The following is an 18180-nucleotide window of genomic DNA, read 5'->3' as shown; positions in this document are numbered from 1 at the left end:
TATCAATGCCTGATGTTAGTATTGGCTGAATTTCATCCGCAAAAGGACCAAGAAACTCTTCTACATGTCGTGGTTTACTTTTGCCATAGAAAATACCAATGATCATGGGCCTGAAGGATTTGTGTTCGTGAATATTAAATAGTATCGGCCAAATCTGATCAGTGCCATTTTTGAACAATGGAAGGCCGTCTATATATATATATATGTTTATGCTAACCGATGTTGACTCGTTCAGTGCAGCGAAATACATTCGAAGACAATTCTCTGAAAAGAAAAAAAGAAATATTATGTTTTTGGAATACATTAGTTTTCCAATGAGAATCACCTAATCCTTGATGCCAATATTGTCCTCCAGTTATATGGACGATTGAAGCATTAATACGAGGAGTGCGGAGAAGCTGCCGTGGGCTTCTCGGAATTGTGCTATCCAGCTGGTTTAATTTTTGTAGCAACGGTTTCAATGCATTCTGCGGAATGTTATACTGCGTGCTCCAGTTGCGTAGGAAGGAAGATAAATTTTCATTTTGATTATTGCCTCGCACCGGTTCTTCGGCGAGTGAATCTTCAGGTAATACGGTAGTCCACTCCTCTTCCGATTCTTCGTCGGAATCCTCATCGGGGCTATAGATGCATTCGCAACCAACTATTGTTTCATCATCGGAGTCGCATGGCAGTGTTGAATGAACAGGGCATGGGTCATATACAGGCCCTTCCGATAATACTTCTTCACGCGGATCAGGACGATCAATGGCTGACCCTTCAAGGGGTACGACATCACTTACTTTGGTGATATTAACTTCAGAATCGGCAATTCGCCTATACAAATTCACTCTTTTTCTATAATTTCCACTTTTCAAAGCTTTTTCCACCTAGTGAAATCCATTCTGTTTGCAGCTAGTGACGATCGTAAACAACGCGTCTATAAATAGATTTAATGTTTGCATTCCTAATGCCGATTTAAAGCTGATTAGCTTTTGAAACTTATAATGCTTAGACACATTTAATGAGCATTAGAGACGAATATAATGCTAGTTATAATGCTACATTTTTCTTGGCTTAAAAGCATTAGCGATGCTTATATAGAACATGAATGCTTCAAGAATGCTATTATTAAGTTTTTATGCAGCATAAATGCCAATATAAGGCCATTAATATGCAGTTACTTAATGCTTACGGTTACTTGGGAAGTTCGTGCGATGCAATCAGACTTCCAGAAATTCAGATTCACAAATAAAAATGGCGTCAAACCTGCGGCGCCTGGTCGAAAACTGAGAACTTTGTACTTATTTTCCCGGTGCTCGGTAAAGTGCATTTGTTTTTACTGAGTGATCGGTTTGTTTTTTGACAAGTACAGGATAATTTTTTAGAACAAAGATGATCGGTAAAACATACTACCGAAACCCAGTATTTTATTTTTTACAACTGAGACATCGGTAAAACTGATTTCAGAAATCCGTTGATTCTTTCAAATTAACTGAGCTCTCGGTTAGAATTGCCTTTTACCGTATAAAATCAGTAAAAAATATTACCGAGCTGGTATTCTCAATTTAAGTGTGTGGGAAAAGGGGTGTGGGAATTTTCCTGAAAAAAAACATTTTTTATTTTAACAGTGCCGTTATATGGGTTTCACATTTTTACAATTTATTTCGAAAGTATATAAACTTTTATTTCAGGGGTGGGTAGCAGATGACTATCAACTTTTTTTTTAACAGTATGCTGACTTTTGCTTCAAACATACACAACTCTCTACGAAAAAGAACCAATGCAATTTTTTATTTTTACCAATGGATTTTTCAAAAACACCAATGAAATTTCTTTGTGTGTAATCTCGCGGTTTTCTTCCTGCACTCCAAATAATCTAAACGTTGTTTCCACCTGAATTTTCAGGTACATTTTACGTGCACACGTAACTGCAAATGCTTCAGAAAATTCAGGTGAAACTTACGTGTCCGGTGAACTCTATCCAAAACTCAGGTAGAACTTACCTGATTTTCACGTAGAATGAAAATTCTATCAAAAAATCAGGTGAAAGTTACGTGAATTTCAGGTGGAAAGGATCTACGTACTTTTTCAGGTGGAAACAACGTGCAGATTTTTTTGGGTGTGCGTATTTTCAGGTCAGAATAAATACCCAAGTAACCATGAAGCTATATAAACTTGTAAAATATATAGCCCTAAAAGCTGACTTAAAGTGGAAAAGGGCACTTGTAAGACCGAATTAATGGTTCATTACTTTGACATGTTGAAATAAAGCATCAGTAAAGCATCGGTGCATTCGTAATGCTGATGTGGAGTATCGTTGTCTGACAGTTGATAAATAAATGCAGCTTCACATCGTTAAAACTGATTTAATGCAATTAGCATTTAGGATGCCGTTTTATGATTGATATATGTGCAATATTCTAATGCTTGGTGTTACTTGGGTAATATTCATTTGGATGCAGCTTCCCGGATGCCCAAACAAAGACAAACTGACTATTTTGCCCATAAATTTTATTTAAGGAAAACGAAACATAAATCATACAAATAAATAATCAAAATGTAACAAGCACTTGTTTTTATTTACCGTGGGAGATTTTTTCATCTGCTTTGTTTCAAGTGAAAGATAAGGGATACGGTGTGCCAATTTTTCTCTAATATCATTCTACTGTTTATATCCAGCTTTCCACGCTCGGTAATGGCGGCTTGTCGGTGTGTAAAAATCAATCAGTCACTGTACTTTTTGACACTAGCTGGAGGAAAACTCACTGGCGAAAGGGCCTTTTTTCCCTTCCCCTCACCCAGGAACGCCAGTGCACGCTTAGATCAATTTACCTATTTATGAGTACTTCATTTACCCATATTTGAGTATTGCAAACTTTACTTATATTATGAGTGAAATATACTGAGAAAATCGGTAAATTTCACCCATATTGTTGATGAAGTGAATTTACTAATTTATGGGTAAATTAATTTACTCATATTTGGTTGAAAAAAAGGACTTTGTTGTTCTTATTTCAAGCTCTGCAAAACAATCATAAAACCGGTCCGGCAGTTCATGAAGCAATAAAGGTGAGTAAAATCCTAATTAAGTTGGTAAATCCTGTTTCAGATTATTTATTGTTAATTTTATTAATTTAAAGATATCGGCGGTGACACGGTTAATTTGCTATACGCAACGGATGAACCCCAAGCCAGCAGTTCCTTTTGAGCCTCTAACGATCCTTATGGAGCCCTCGGATTCGCGACCCAATAGAATGTACCGAATCAGCAGTCATCCTCTTCAATCATCCTTCTTCTACAACGGCCGAATAAATCTGATCTTCAAGCAATGAGTGGAATCAGCTACCGGGGAAAAATTTTTGTTCTTTATCGGTCGCTTTCAAACATCCGGACAACTATCAATAAAAATCCAGCGCTATGCCGTCTCAACTTCTGTCAACCTCCGGAAGATCGCCAACCAATAGTGTCCTCTATGAATCATCTACTGGTTACGTTAAATCAATCAATTAGTCTGATCCCTTTTGTGTACTACCTTCCGGGTCAGAACACGGCTATGCCCTTCCACGTAAAATGTCAAATCACGAGACAGGTGTCCCTTCATCGGTAAGTAGATTTGAAATTTTTATTCCTTTGGTAGAATCAGTTCGGAATGAATCTGAATAATTAATAATAATAACAATCATATTTCCATCAAATACGTATTTGTTTTATTCTAATGATGTTTTTCTCTTATTTTCAGAATCAACAATGAAAATACTGTCATTCTTTTTTATCGCTGGGAGGCTTGGTTTGTATTGCACCCGGACGTCCCGGATACGAGAGACAAGATACTTTAGGAATATGGAACGATTTCTTCGTTTTGTATTCTTTACCATCGAGGAAACAATATACCAGCATTAATACCCCATCCACCCCAACGAAATCAGCTTCAATGAAGAGCGCACATCTGATGTGGAAATCAGTTATACCAGCCGAATCAGCAACCATGACACGTACCTCGTCAACATGTGAGTGTTAATGATTGTCCATGCCTCTAACTTCCATAATGACACTCCATCTTCCGTTTTCATCTACCTTTCAGGAACCGGATTCGCCATGGAACATCACCCACATTGTGCTGCGATCTCCACAACGAGAGAACACTGTTTGGGTTTCATAACAGGAGTGTGCTGCAATATACCACTAGCGGGGAATGCACCAATATACCAAAATCGTATATATACTGCATTACACCAACGGAGCCGGGAGTGTCATACCTGTGATGAAGCCTATCCCGGTGACTGCATACTGCCTATCCCGTGACTGCATAAATTATTATAAGGTTCAGCAGATTTGCTCAGATTATTCCACGCATATCGGTAAGTGGAACAGGGTGAAATATCTTAACATGCTATGCGAAATATAATATTCAACTTTGTATTCCAGGAAAAACTCAATGAATGACACGATGTGGAGACTACGATTAAAGCAGAAACTAGCTATAGGGTTGTATATATTAGATTAATTGTATCTATCTATAATATATTGGAAAAATTTAATAAATTTAAATGTCTTGTCTATCTTAATTTGATTTACTTTTAATTACAATTTTGAATCCAATATTTGATTCCTATTCCATATACAAAATAATTAAAAAGTACCCAAATATGGGTGAAAATCACCTAGAAATTATTCCTCGCTCGGTTTACCCATATATAGGTAAATGCAACTTCACCCATATCTAGGTATGTGCACTTTTTGGCGATTTTAGGTACTCTTCACCCATATTTGGGTGGACTGAAGTAAGCGTGTGAGCTTTCCTCCAGCTAGTGTCAAACAGTACAGTGACCGATTGATTTTTACACAGCGGAAAGCCGCCATTACCGAGCGTGGAAAGCTGGATACTACATCCCATATTGTTCTCATCCAAAACACGGATTATAACTGGACCATACCACATGCCATGTTAGAAAAACAATGTACTGAGAAATGTCCCGTTTTATATTGTAATTCAAGACAAAATTTTCAAAACGACTTATCTGCTTTCGTAAACAAAGATTAAAACGACGATTTGACGCAAACCAACACCACCAATAGGTAGGTGCAGGTTTCCGCTACCTGTAGATGGTGTTGGTTTGCGTGGGAGAGCTACCAGATTCGTCAAATCGTCGTTTGAATCTTTGTTTACAAAAGCAAATAAATCGCTTTGAAAATTTTGTCTTGAATTAAACTTAACCGCCCATCGATTTGCCAATCACAACATATCATACAGTGGTTATGATTTATGATGAGGTTAGCGTATCTTTGAAATTACAAAATTCCAAAAGAAATCCCTTCAGAATTCCAAAAAGAATCCCAGAAAGACTCATGAAGGAATCTCTCAAGGAATTCCTTCTTATTTTCAATAAGAATCCGTTGATTAGTAAAATCGCATCAATTAATCACGATTTGGACCAGTACATTGCAATGTTTAACCGACTACCACTTCCTGATTACCGTACTTTTCCCGGTGGCATCGTTAAAAATGTCAGTACTTGCGGAACCTATACAATCGGGATCAGTGCAAATTGCGATTTCGGTTCAGATTTACGAGTGCAAACTTCGTTTCGCAAAATGCTCTTGTGTGCCGGAATGATTCCATTCTTTAGGTTTAATGAAAATGTTGGGCTGGGACTGGCACTGGCAGCAGATATGCCAGGATCCTTTGACAACGTTTGCGAATGGAACATATCGGTGTCGGTGCCGCGCCATTCTGATCCTGCTCCCCAGAATGATTCTTCACGGAAATCTGTAGTACTGGTGATATCGATTCACCGAATTACTTTCATTTTAATAACGTTGCTCCGCAGCGACATGAACGATGTCGATGCTCTTGACCTGACTGAATGAAAAATAAACATATGTAATCTCTAATGTTTATTTAAATATTCATCCTCGTCTATCCTTGCCATCTCCACGCATCCTTTTGACACGATGAAAAAAATATAGCAGCGGTTTGAAGCAAAAGAAATCTAATGAAAATACAATGATCTAAAAAATCTCATAAAATTGCTAGATATCATTATTATTTAATCAGACTAAGGCCGAAGTGGCCTGTGCGGTATATAAGAGTCTTCTCCATTCGGCTCGGTCCATGGCTACACGTCGCCAACCACGCAGTCTACGGAGGGTCCGCAAGTCATCTTCCACCTGATCGATCCACCTTGCCCGCTGTGCACCTCGCCTTCTTGTTCCCGTCGGATCGTTGTCGAGAACCATTTTCACCGGATTACTGTCCGACATTCTGGCTACGTGCCCGGCCCACCGCAGTCTTCCGATTTTCGCGGTGTGAACGATGGATGGTTCTCCCAACAGCTGATGCAATTCGTGGTTCATTCGCCTCCTCCACGTACCGTCCGCCATCTGCACCCCACCATAGATGGTACGCAGCACTTTCCTTTCGAAAACTCCAAATGCGCGTTGGTCCTCCACGAGCATCGTCCAGGTCTCGTGTCCGTAGAGGACTACCGGTCTAATTAGCGTTTTGTAGATTGTCAGTTTGGTACGGCGGCGAACTCTATTCGATCGGAGCGTCTTGCGGAGTCCAAAGTACGTACGATTTCCAGCCACTATGCGTCTCCGAATTTCTCTGCTGGTGTCATTTTCGACAGTCACCAGTGAGCCCAAGTACACAAATTCTTCTACCACCTCGATTTCGTCACCACCGATGCAAACTCGCGGTGGGTGGCTCACATTGTCTTCTCTTGAACCTCTTCCTATCATGTACTTCGTCTTCGACGTGTTAATGACTAGTCCGATCCGCTTAGCTTCCCTCTTCAGTCTGATGTAGGCTTCCTCCATCTTCTCAAAGTTACGTGCCATAATATCTATGTCGTCGGCGAAACCAAATAGCTGGACGGACTTATTGAAAATTGTACCACTCGTGTTAACCCCTGCTCTTCGTATTACCCCTTCCAAAGCGATGTTGAATAGCAAACACGAAAGACCATCACCTTGCCGTAACCCTCTGCGGGTTTCGAAGGGACTCGAGAATGCCCCTGAAACTCGAACTACGCACATCACCCGATCCATCGTCGCTTTGATCAACCGTGTCAGTTTATCCGGAAAACCGTGTTCGTGTTAGCTGCCATAGCTGGTCCCGATCGATTGTATCATATGCGGCTTTGAAGTCGATGAATAGATGATGTGTGGGCACGTTGTATTCGCGGCATTTCTGCAGTACTTGACGAATGGCAAACACCTGGTCCGTGGTGGAGCGTTCGCCCATAAAACCCGCCTGGTACTGCCCCACGAACTCCCCTTTGCAGTTGGTGCTAGTCGACGGCATAAAATTTGGGAGAGTACCTTGTAGGCGGCGTTCAGCAATGTGATTGCGCGGTAGTTGCTACAATCCAGCTTATCGCCCTTTTGTAGATGGGACACGACACCTTCCATCCACTCCTGCGGCAAAACTTCCTCCTCCCAAATCTTGGTAATGACCCAGTGCAGCGCTCTAGCCAGTGCCTCACCACCGTGTTTAAATAGCTCTCCTGGTAGTTGGTCAACCCCAGGGCTTTGTTGTTCTTCAGCCGGCCAATCTCCTCCTGGATTTCCTGAGATCCGGAGCCGGTAGAATTATGTCCTGCGCGCGTTCTCCCAGGTCCATCACCATACCGCCATCTTCGTCTGCCACATCGCCATTCAGGTGTTCATCGTAGTGCTGCCGCCACCTTTGGATCACCTCACGCTCGTTCGTAAGAAGGTTCCCGTTTATGTCCTTACACATATCAGGCTGTGGCACGTGGCCCTTACGTGAACGGTTTAACTTCTCATAGAACTTTCGTGTGTTATTAGCGCGGTACAGTTGCTCCGTTTCTTCACGGTCTCGATCTTCCTGCTGGCGCTTTTTCCTCCGGAAAATCGAGTTTTGTCTGTTCCGCGCCTGTTTATATCGTGCCTCGTTCGCCCTCGTGCGGTGTTGCAGCAATCTGGCCCATGCTGCATTCTTCTCTTCCACTAACTGCTCACATTCGCCGTCATACCAGTCGTTTCTCTGATCCGAGGGCACCGTGCCAAGTGCAGCGGTTGCGGTGCTACCAATGGCGGATCGAATATCTCTCCAGCCATCTTCAAGAGACGCTGCGCCTAGCTGCTCTTCCGTTGGAAGTGCCACTTCCAGCTGCTGCGCGTATTCTTGGGCTAGTCTACCATCTTGTAGCCGCCCAATGTTAAGCCGCGGCGTCCAACTTCGACGCGTGTTGTACACCGTCGAGAGTTTTGAGCGCAGGCATACTGCAACGAGGTAGTGGTCGGACTCAATATTCGCACTGCGGTAAGTGCGGACGTTCGTGATGTCGGAGAAGAATTTACCGTCGATTAGAACGTGGTCGATTTGGTTTTCCGTTTCTTGGTTAGGTGATCTCCATGTGGCCTTGTGGATATTTTTGCGGGGAAAGAAGGTGCTTCGGACTACCATTCCGCGGGAGGCTGCGAAGTTTATGCATCGTTGGCCGTTGTCATTCGATACGGTGTGCAGACTATCCGGTCCGATGACCGGTCTATACATTTCCTCCTTCCTACCTGTGCGTTCATGTCACCGATGACGATTTTGACGTCCCGCAGTGGGCATCCATCGTATGTCTGCTCCAGCTGTGCGTAGAACGCTTCTTTCTCGTCGTCGGGTCTCCCTTCGTGTGGGCAGTGCACGTTGATGATGCTATAGTTGAAGAAACGGCCTTTAATCCTCAGCTTGCACATCCTTGCGTTGATTGGCTGCCACCCAATCACGCGTTGGCGCATCTTACCCAGCACTATGAAGCCGGTTCCCAGCTCGTTGGTGGTGCCACAGCTTTGGTAGAAGGTAGCCGCTCGATGCCCGCTTTTTCCACACTTTCTGTCCTGTCCAGCAAATCTCCTGCAGCGCCACGACGTCGAAGTTGCGGGATGTAATTCATCGTAGATCATCCTGTCGCAACCTGCGAAACCTAGCGACTTGCAATTCCATGTTCCAAGCTTCCAATCGTGATCCTGTATTCGTCGCCTAGGTCTTTGCCGATTATATCGAGTCGCATTATCTCTTATATTGTTCGTAATGATTGGTTTTCTAGGCGGCTTATTGGGCCAGCGCAAACCTCCTGTCTCTGTCGGAGGCCGTCGTGTCAGGGCTGTTTAGCGTCCCACCTAACACCAGGACTTGGGCTTGTGCGCTTTGAGCGGCACACGGTCGCTTTGGTGGGGCCTACTTGCGGATACATGCAGCTTTTTATAGAGGTTTAACAGGGCTCACTGTCAAACCCCACCACATCCTAGGCAAGCCCCACAACTCGCAGATGGCCTGGGGAGGGATCGTCAAGCCCTTGGACATAGTCCCTGCTGCCCCTAGATATCAAGAAGCATCAAATTGTTAATCTGGATGTGTCGCACCCCTCGGAAACAACTAATATTCATGTTTGTTGAATAAACTGTCAAACTGGAGCAAGCAAAACAATTGTTGTTTCAAACAAAATGTAGGTTGATTTAACGTGAAACACGAAAAACAAACAACTTTAACTTTTAGTTTGTTTCAACCATAGCAAAAAGTTACATCAAACTTAAATTTTCTTTGTGAATTATTCAACCTAAACATTTGATTGAATTAAACTAAAATATGGTGGTTTTTTTTACATATTTTTATCTCAGTGTACCAACAGTTAGCTTTTTTGTTACCGTTCTGGTTATGGGATTGAAATTAACATAGACCGTATTAAATGATCTTTTGTTATATTTAAGAATTATGAGGGTGGAGACGAAAACGTTAGAAAAACTATAAATCGTAATTTTTGATCGACCCTTTGCGCGCATATGCCAGTGTCCACTCCCTCATCTTGCTTGAGTTCATGTGACGACCGAATAATTTTCGTGCAACCCAGTCGAAATGTCAGCTCCATTTCCGGCAAACTGACAGTTGTTCTTTCCGTTTTTGTTGTAAAAGTGTTCGCACTTGAATTTGATACCTCTTGGCATTTAATGCTTTAAAATGGTTAATATTTTAATTATTCTTTTGAATTAAGTTAAATTCGTGTTATATTGTAGGCCCCGAACATATTGGGCAGTGAATTTGTGATAAATCGGCGTCCAAACAAGTGAATTGCGACATTGCTTTAAAGTGTACACACCGGTTGAAGAATCGATGTTTTGCATGTGCATTGGATTATTCCGACCAAAGTATCGTAGTTTCGACAACACTAGTTTTGTCCCAGCTGAAATAGAGAATATTTTAATTAAATAGTAGAATGCAAAGTATCAGTCACAAACAAAATCAAAAATGTAAACAATGTTTGGTTATGTTGTAATTCGCTTGTTGAAGACTCCGATACCTAAGCTTACGTGAAGTTGACCGAAACTGACCCTACGTTTCACTGCGTTTATTTTTCAGACCAAGGGTACCTCCAGCTTTGGTAAACGTCGTAATAAGACCCATACGCTGTGCCGTCGCTGCGGCCGGTCGTCTTATCACATCCAGAAGCACACTTGCTCGCAGTGTGGATATCCGGCGGCCAAGATCCGATCATGTAAGTATTGAATGTTCTCGGAGTATATTTATTAGTGAAAAGAGTTTTTCGTCTCTTCCATTAATATGTGGTCGGAGATGATCAATATTTTCCCCCGACCTATGGAACAGACGTAGATTGAACCTACAAGTCTTACGATCAAAATGAAACGAATTTCATCAATGTCGTTTCATTAAAAAGTAAGGAAACAGTGTATCGTTATTGATTTCTGCTTTGAGCATACTTACAGCGCCGCACCAGAAGTAAATTTCTTTGAATCACATTTATTCGTATTTCCTACATAAGTAAAAATGATTTTGAAATTTCCCCTACTTTCATAAATTTCGGTAAACGTTTAAACTGTAATTTTAATGGGACTTGTAGATAGGTGTAGATACACTACATGAAAGAGAGCTAACTGAGGCAGAAACTTTTTTTTTGATTCGGGATCTAAAATACATTTTTGAATATTTGACCAAAAAAAGTTTTATGAGCAGCCTGATAAAACTTAGAAGATTACCAGATATACCGACATGCCCTAATTCCATAAGAGATTGAGCATTAATACCTAGCTTTTTTTATCAGAATAGAATTCTGAGTTATTATGGGATATCAGATTATTTGGCATAAAATGTTCAAACATATTATGTTTGGAACATTTCACCAAATAATGTGATGTCCATGATAGCCAGGTTCTGATTTTTTATGAAAACCACGGTATTAGGTCACGGTATTGCTTTTTGTTGTTGAAACAATTCAACGAAAGTTGGAAGTTTTTTTTTATGTCTATTAGCGAGACTTTCAATCCAAGGCTGGTTCGTCGTTAAGTTGGAAGGTGCAAAATTTGATAATTTATTGCAAAGTTATATATTTATTATTGCATATTTCTGCTAAACAACAACTTTTCTGCATTTTATCTTTTCTAGACAACTGGTCCATCAAGGCCAAGAGGAGGAAGACCACTGGAACTGGTCGCATGCGTTACCTGAAGGTGGTGCGCCGCAAGTTCCGCAACGGATTCCGTGAGGGACAGGTCGCCAAGCCACGCAAGGCCACCGCATAAACAGTACGATTCCAGGATACTACTAATATGTGAAATGCGCTGAATGATGGAGGAGAATTATATCTGAAATAATTCTTTAAAAACTAATTTGCACTTGTTGAGAGTACTTTTTTATCCGAATTACCTCCTGAACTTGTCCAATAGGGAGCGGGACCATTTGGGCAGCACCCCTATTCCCGTCCACAACATTAATAACCCGACCGCGTTCCAACCAAATGGCTTGATTGTTTGTACATTACTAGATATCGACAGGAACTAACCATGTACTAAAAAACAAGTACCAGTTGTAATGCGCTCGAGTAATGAATTGAATAATATCTGGGGCTATCTCAATTTTTTTGAATATTTTCCAAAAATGGTATCTCTATCATACAGTTCGAACTTTTTCCGTACCCTAATAATCAAAATGATAATTACCAGTGAATTACAGCACGACAAAGCTGTGTGGAGAAAGAGAACATTTTTGCTAGTGATGATTGATCCCTTGCTGTGTTCTACCTACGAACCTATAGTGGTCAGCATTCATTGTTATTTACACTGGGATCGATTTTAACACGGTTTTACGTGGTTTTTTAAATTATCAGGGGATTTTTGGAAACCGAAAAAAAAGATTTTCGTTGAAGTTGTTTTTACAAGGTACGTCTTCTTCTTCTTGGCATTATATCCCCCACTGGGACATTGCCGCCTCGCAGCTTTGTGTTCTTAAGCACTTCCACACTTTCTTACGAGCCAAGTTACCATTTTTGCATTCGTATATCATGAGACTAACACGATGATACTTTTTATGCTCAGGGATGTCGAGATAATTTCCAACCCGGGAATCGAACCCAGCCACCTTCAGCATGGTCTTGCTCAATACGTTAGCATATAGTTTGAAAGATGTCGAAATATTTAACCGAAGAAGGTACGTAGCTGGAAGGTCTACAAAAAATGTTTATATGTACGCTTCGAAAAGTATTGTTCAAACCATATACAAGAAATCAGGCTTTGCACCTGATCTGGCCATCTCGCTCGCTGCGCACCACGCCGTATCGTACCTGCTGGATCGGAAGCGAACACCATCTTTGCATGGTTGCTGTCCGGCATTCTTGCAAAACATGTCCTGCCCATCGTACCCTTCCGGCTTTAGCTACCTTCTCGATACTGGGTTCGCTGTAGAGTTGGTCGAGCTCGTGGTTCATTCTTCGCCGCCACACACCGCCAAAGATGGTCTTAAACACCCGTCTCTCGAATACTCCGAGTGCTTGCAAGTCCTCCTCGAGCATTGTCCATGTTTCATGTCCGTAGAGGACAACCGGTCTTATTAACGTCTTGTACATGACACATTTGGTGCGGTGGCGAATCTTTTTTGACCGCAGTTTCTTCTGGAGCCCGTAGTAGGCCCGACTTCAACAGATGATGCGCCTTCGTATTTCACGACTAACATTGTTATCACTAACGGCTGAGGATCCGAGGTAGACGAACTCCTCGACCACCTCGAAAGTATCCCCGTCTATCGTAACACTGCTTCCCAGGCGAGCCCTGTCGCGCTCGGTCCTGCCCACAAGCATGTAGTGCCTTTTGTTGCTTCATGTTTCAGGCGGGTGTACAGTTCTGCCACCTTTGCAAATGTTCGGCCGACAATGTCCATGTCATCCGCGAAACAAATAAATTGACTGTATCTGTTGAAAATCGTACCCCGGTTGTTACACCCGGCTCTCCGCATAACACCTTCTAGCGCAATGTTGAACAACAGGCACGAAAATCCATCATCTTTTCTCAGTTAATTGCATATTATTCGGCAACTCGGCCGTACGAAAACCATTTTTTTGTTAAATATCTTGGCTGTGCATATGCACAGCATATGTTTCGAAATGGACAAATTGATATGAAATTTGCGAAAAAGAATCCACGTGTCTTGGAGGGACTCGAACCCTCAACCTCCTACTCTCTAGATAGGCGTGATAACCCCTACACAACAAGACCACTTAAAGGTCACGTTTGCGGAAAAGCCATCAGAATCCGAGTACCAACCTCCACCGCGGTTAGCTCTCTTTTTTTGCAAATTGAATATCTTTCGGATGCTTGATTTGCCCAATCTCCACATGTGCTTTACTGTTGTATATCCACAGCCAAGCGAGTGCACATTGTTTATTAAACGAGAGGATCGCACTCCAAGAGAGTGGATTCTTTTTCGCAAATTTCATATCAATTTGTCCATTTCGAAACATATGCTGTGCATATGCACAGCCAAGATATTTAACAAAAAAATGGTTTTCGTACGGCCGAGTTGCCGAATAATATGCAATTAATTGTAATCAAGTGTCGGTCTTTCACCGTCATTAGTCGTCTGAGTACACGCGACCGCTTACGTAAAGGCAATCAAACTCATTGTTGGCCGACCCTATTATGGCGACCAGCGCACCTTTCGTCTGCTACTCATATTGATGGCTAGTGTCAGGTATAGGTTTGACCAGAGTCTATTATATATAGAGTTACGCAAAGAGTGAAGCCAAATCTACCTATTGAACTGTCAAACCGTCTACCTATCGAGCAAAGTAAACAAATGCTTGTTGGTAAGGCGGAAGTACCTGATGATTATTATGGCGAATTAAAACTCATGAATTGAAATGTATTAGATTTGTTCTAGAAACAGCTTCAAAAAACTTCAATACACCCCCCAATAAAGTTGCAACAAGAAACTCACGTGTTTGCACTCTGTAGGTGACTTTGGTTATCGAATTAAAAAGCTTTAGAAGTGATCACTCCCTTGAAGTCACTTGAAGGGTTGAACAAAAATGAAAGTTTTCAACATAATAACAAGAGCATCATTCAGAATAAGAGTAAGAAGATCCTCTTTGCGCAACTCTATATAATAGACTCTGGGTTTGACAAACGGGTGAGTGTATACGAAGGAGAGAATAATAACAAACCCTATGATTGCACGAAGTGAATTCAACCTAAGATTATCCATTATCGAATTAGTTTCTGTTAATGATAAAATTATACACAAATTGGCAGTAAAACACCAACATTCTGACAGTGCTATTTGTCGAAACCACGTTGCTCAAGTAATTAACTATTACTCACAAGGATCTGACCAAACGACCTGCTAGACAAACTCGACCTTCAACTTGATTGTTAGAATTAAACAAAATTATATTATATGTTGATTAATCATCGGAATTCTCTTTCAAAATTATAATCCTCTCGTTCCTACTACATAACCGCAAGAACAGCCGTCTGTACGAAGAGGATTATAATTTTGAAAGAGAATTCCCGTTGATTACAATCAACATAATATAATTTTTGTTTATTGGCATTGTCGAAGTCATGTCAAACCGTGGTTCGAAAACGAGTAGTAAAAACGGTGTCGCTACACGATCGCGGGCACAGATTAGTGAAGACGGTGCTGTGGGTGGTGGTGATGATGTGGAACATATAATTGGCGCGGACGAGACCGCTGAAGGCCATTCGTGTAGGACATGTAGAGGGCCTGACGCTGATGGTATGGTGCAGTGTGACGAGTGCAGTGGGTGGCATCATTTTGTGTGCGTCGGTGTGTCGGATGAAGTCGGGAACCAGAGCTGGAAATGTACCAGCTGCGTAGCAGCCAAATGGATCCAGCGAACTACTCCTACTGTTGAGGTGAAGTCATCGGCAAAAACATCTAGCAAGCAAAATGAACCGTTTCGCGTTCCAAGTATCACAATTGTTCCAGCCAGTCCCAGCTTTATCGACCATGAGCAACTATTACAGCAAGCATCATCGAAGTAGAACGCACCGATGCAAATGGAGAAGGCAACATCAGAATTCTCAGGTACTTCATCACAAAGGACACTGCGTCGTCGAGCACAACTACGATTAATGCGTCTGGAAGAAGAACGTGTATTCGAAATACAGCAGTCGGAGCAACGTAAGATCGCAGCTCAACGTGAAGCTGAGAATTACAAACTGTACTTGGACAAGAAGTACAATCTTCTTGAAGAAATTGATAGTGATATAAGTTCCAACACCAGTGATAAAACTAGTAGAGTTGGCAATTGGGTAGATGAAGCAAACCGATACCATCCGGAGTTACCTTGTTCGCATGTAGCTGCTAATCACGTCCGATTCGATACGAGTTCATTACCTCAACACTCTGTTGCAAGACCGAGTCAACCAACAGCGTCAAGTGGAGTCATAAATCTTTTCCACGATCATACGTCAAATCTTCCAAGATCGTCTGCAAATATTAATCCGCCATCTATGCCAGTACGAACAACGGGCACCAGCATGATGACAATTCCGTCTCGCCTACCAACAAGTCAACATCGACCGGGTAAATCCAGACAATCGATCAATTCTACCGTCATAGAAGGACACCCCCCGGCGAACTTCATCTCTGACCAATTTCCGGGACATAGCATAAATCCAGGCATCGAACAAGAACCTTTCGATCCATTTCAACTCTCTCGATCACAAATAGCAGCTCGTCAGGCTGTTCCAAAGGATCTGCCCACGTTCTCTGGCAACCCGGAAGAATGGCCCATTTTTCTTTCTACCTTCAATAGTACGACAGCTATGTGTGGGTTTACTGATGAAGAAAACGTAGTGCGCTTGCAGAAGAGTCTGAAAGGGAAGGCGTATGAATCAGTCAAATGTCGTCTTATGTATCCTGGAAACGTTCCTGGAATCATTGAAACCTTGAAGATGATGTTTGGTCAACCAGAGGCGATCGTACACTCGTTGATAGATAAAATCGCTTCTCTTCCCGCAATTCGAGAGGACAAGCTTGATACACTAGTGGATTTTGCAGTAAGCGTGCAAAATTTTTGTGCAATGGTCGGCATGTGCGGAATGCAGGAGTACATGTATAATATCACGCTTCTGCACCAGCTTGTCTGCAAACTACCATCCTCAATGAAACTCAGTTGGGGCCAACATAAGAGGACACAACCAATAGTCAACCTGGCGACTTTCAGCGGATGGATCTACTCATTGGCAGAGGCAGCAAGCTCTGTCACCCTTCCGATCACATATCAGCTAACTAAACAAACAAAAGTTGAAAATCGTGGAACGAAGAAAAGTACGACTTTCTTGAACGCACATTCCGAAGCATCATCATACGAAGAAGGCGAACCCAGTCTCCCACAGGAGTCATATCCCACAGTATTATGCGAGGACTGTCCGATCTGCAAAGGAGATTGTAAGTCAGCAGACAAATGCACGCGCTTTTTGGAGCTCTCTCGGGATTCTCGCTGGGCCGCAGTGCGAGAATTTGGACTGTGTCGGACCTGCCTACGTCGACACAAAGGAATTTGTCGAGCGAAGCCATGCGGAAAAAATGGCTGTTATTTCAGGCACAATGAGCTACTTCATAAAGACCAAAAGGAGAAGCCGACGGCTCCTGCAGAAAGTGATACGCAGTCTGCAGTACTCGGAACAAGCGGTTCTAAGCAAGGATGTAATGCACACATCACTAAAACGAACACGATATTGTTCCGCTACATTCCTGTAGTTCTGTATGGAAACAAGAGAATGATCTACACATACGCGTTTCTCGATGAAGGTGCAGAATAAACATTAATCAATCAGGATCTCGCGGAGGAGTTAGACCTAAGCGGCCCGCTTGACCCAATTTGCCTAGGATGGACGGGCGGAATGGAACGCTTTGAGCGGAACTCTCGAATAGTGAGCCTGCGGATAGCCGGAGTTAAAAATCGGGACAAACAGTTCGCCTTGGAAGAAGTGAGGACCGTTGAAAACCTGACATTGCCTTTACAGACGCTGAACATGGATGAGCTAACTGACATGTATCCATATCTCCGAGGCCTTCCGATAGACTTTTATGAAAAATCAGTCCACGTATTCTGATCGGCATGAAAAACATTAAAATGAGTATGGTACGAAAAGCCGGAAGGGAACCCCAGCCAACCCATTGCGGCGAAATCTCTGCTTGGCTGGACAGTGTGTGGCGGAAACGGTTCCAGTTCAACCAAATCACTACGGTTCAATCTCCACATCTGTCCCTGCAACAAACAATCAGATGAAAACCTCCACCAAATAATTAAGGACTACTTTTCGTTGGATAGTCTCGGCGTCACGAAGCCTAACATGCCTCTGCTTTCTAACGAAGATCAAAGAGCAATATCTCTCCTCCAGTCTCTAACTCATCGTCGAGAGGGGCGCTATGAAACCGGTTTGCTCTGGCGGTACGACGATATTAGACTGCCGGATAGTCGTAACATGGCTCTGCGTCGACATTACTGTCTGGAGAAACGCATGTCAAGCGACGCTGAACTAGCACAACTGCTCAGTCAAAAAATTGCAGACTACGAAGCCAATGGATACATACGGAAACTGTCAAAAAAGGAGATAGACGAATATCATCCGCGTACATGGTACTTGCCGGTTTTCACCGTCACTAATCCGAATAAACCAGGCAAAGTGAGATTGGTGTGGGACGCGGCAGCTACCGCATTCGACAAATCGCTCAACTCTGCACTCCTCAAAGGTCCAGACCAAACATGCTCCCTGTTTACAATCCTGCTCAAGTTCCGAGAAGGGCGCATCGGTCTCACTGGAGATATTCGCGAGATGTTTCACCAGGTGCTCATAAAGGAGGAAGATCAAGCAAGCCAGCGTTTCTTCTGAAAAGGAAGAGCTGGCGAAGTCGAAATCTATGCT

General features: G+C 42.5%; 1 protein-coding gene and 1 long non-coding RNA gene across 3 annotated transcripts in view; both read left to right on the top strand.

The window, feature by feature from the left end:
• Positions 1 to 4547, top strand: part of LOC134208172 (uncharacterized) — a 28713-nt gene extending 24166 nt beyond the window's left edge. The window contains exons 3-7 of one of the 2 annotated variants that reach the window (XR_009978532.1): positions 3002 to 3051; positions 3123 to 3585; positions 3722 to 3989; positions 4064 to 4340; positions 4408 to 4547. This is a non-coding gene — a long non-coding RNA (uncharacterized LOC134208172). Of the gene's footprint in view, positions 1 to 2804; positions 3052 to 3122; positions 3586 to 3721; positions 3990 to 4063; positions 4341 to 4407 lie in introns of those variants that run through there. The other variant, XR_009978528.1, reaches the window with a different exon arrangement.
• Positions 4548 to 9799: 5252 nt separating this feature from the next.
• Positions 9800 to 11619, top strand: LOC134208160 (large ribosomal subunit protein eL37A). The gene is made up of 3 exons (XM_062684227.1): positions 9800 to 9958; positions 10355 to 10490; positions 11396 to 11619. The coding sequence occupies exons 1-3, from the start codon at positions 9956 to 9958 to the stop codon at positions 11530 to 11532; spliced, it is 276 nt and encodes a 91-aa protein (XP_062540211.1). The 5' UTR covers positions 9800 to 9955; the 3' UTR covers positions 11533 to 11619.
• The last annotated feature ends 6561 nt before the right edge of the window (positions 11620 to 18180 follow it).

The sequence above is a fragment of the Armigeres subalbatus genome, chromosome 1, assembly GCF_024139115.2.
Source record: "Armigeres subalbatus isolate Guangzhou_Male chromosome 1, GZ_Asu_2, whole genome shotgun sequence".
Lineage (NCBI taxonomy): Eukaryota > Metazoa > Arthropoda > Insecta > Diptera > Culicidae > Armigeres > Armigeres subalbatus.
The sequence above is the reverse complement of the archived record's forward strand: the minus strand, read 5'-3'. Positions and strand labels throughout refer to the sequence as shown.

What these genes read in the sequence shown, in the direction of transcription:
- LOC134208160 (XM_062684227.1), top strand. An exon ending in GGCGGCCAAGATCCGATCAT is followed by an intron (nt 10,491 to 11,395) that starts GTAAGTATTGAA and finishes TATCTTTTCTAG; the next exon opens with ACAACTGGTCCATCAAGGCC.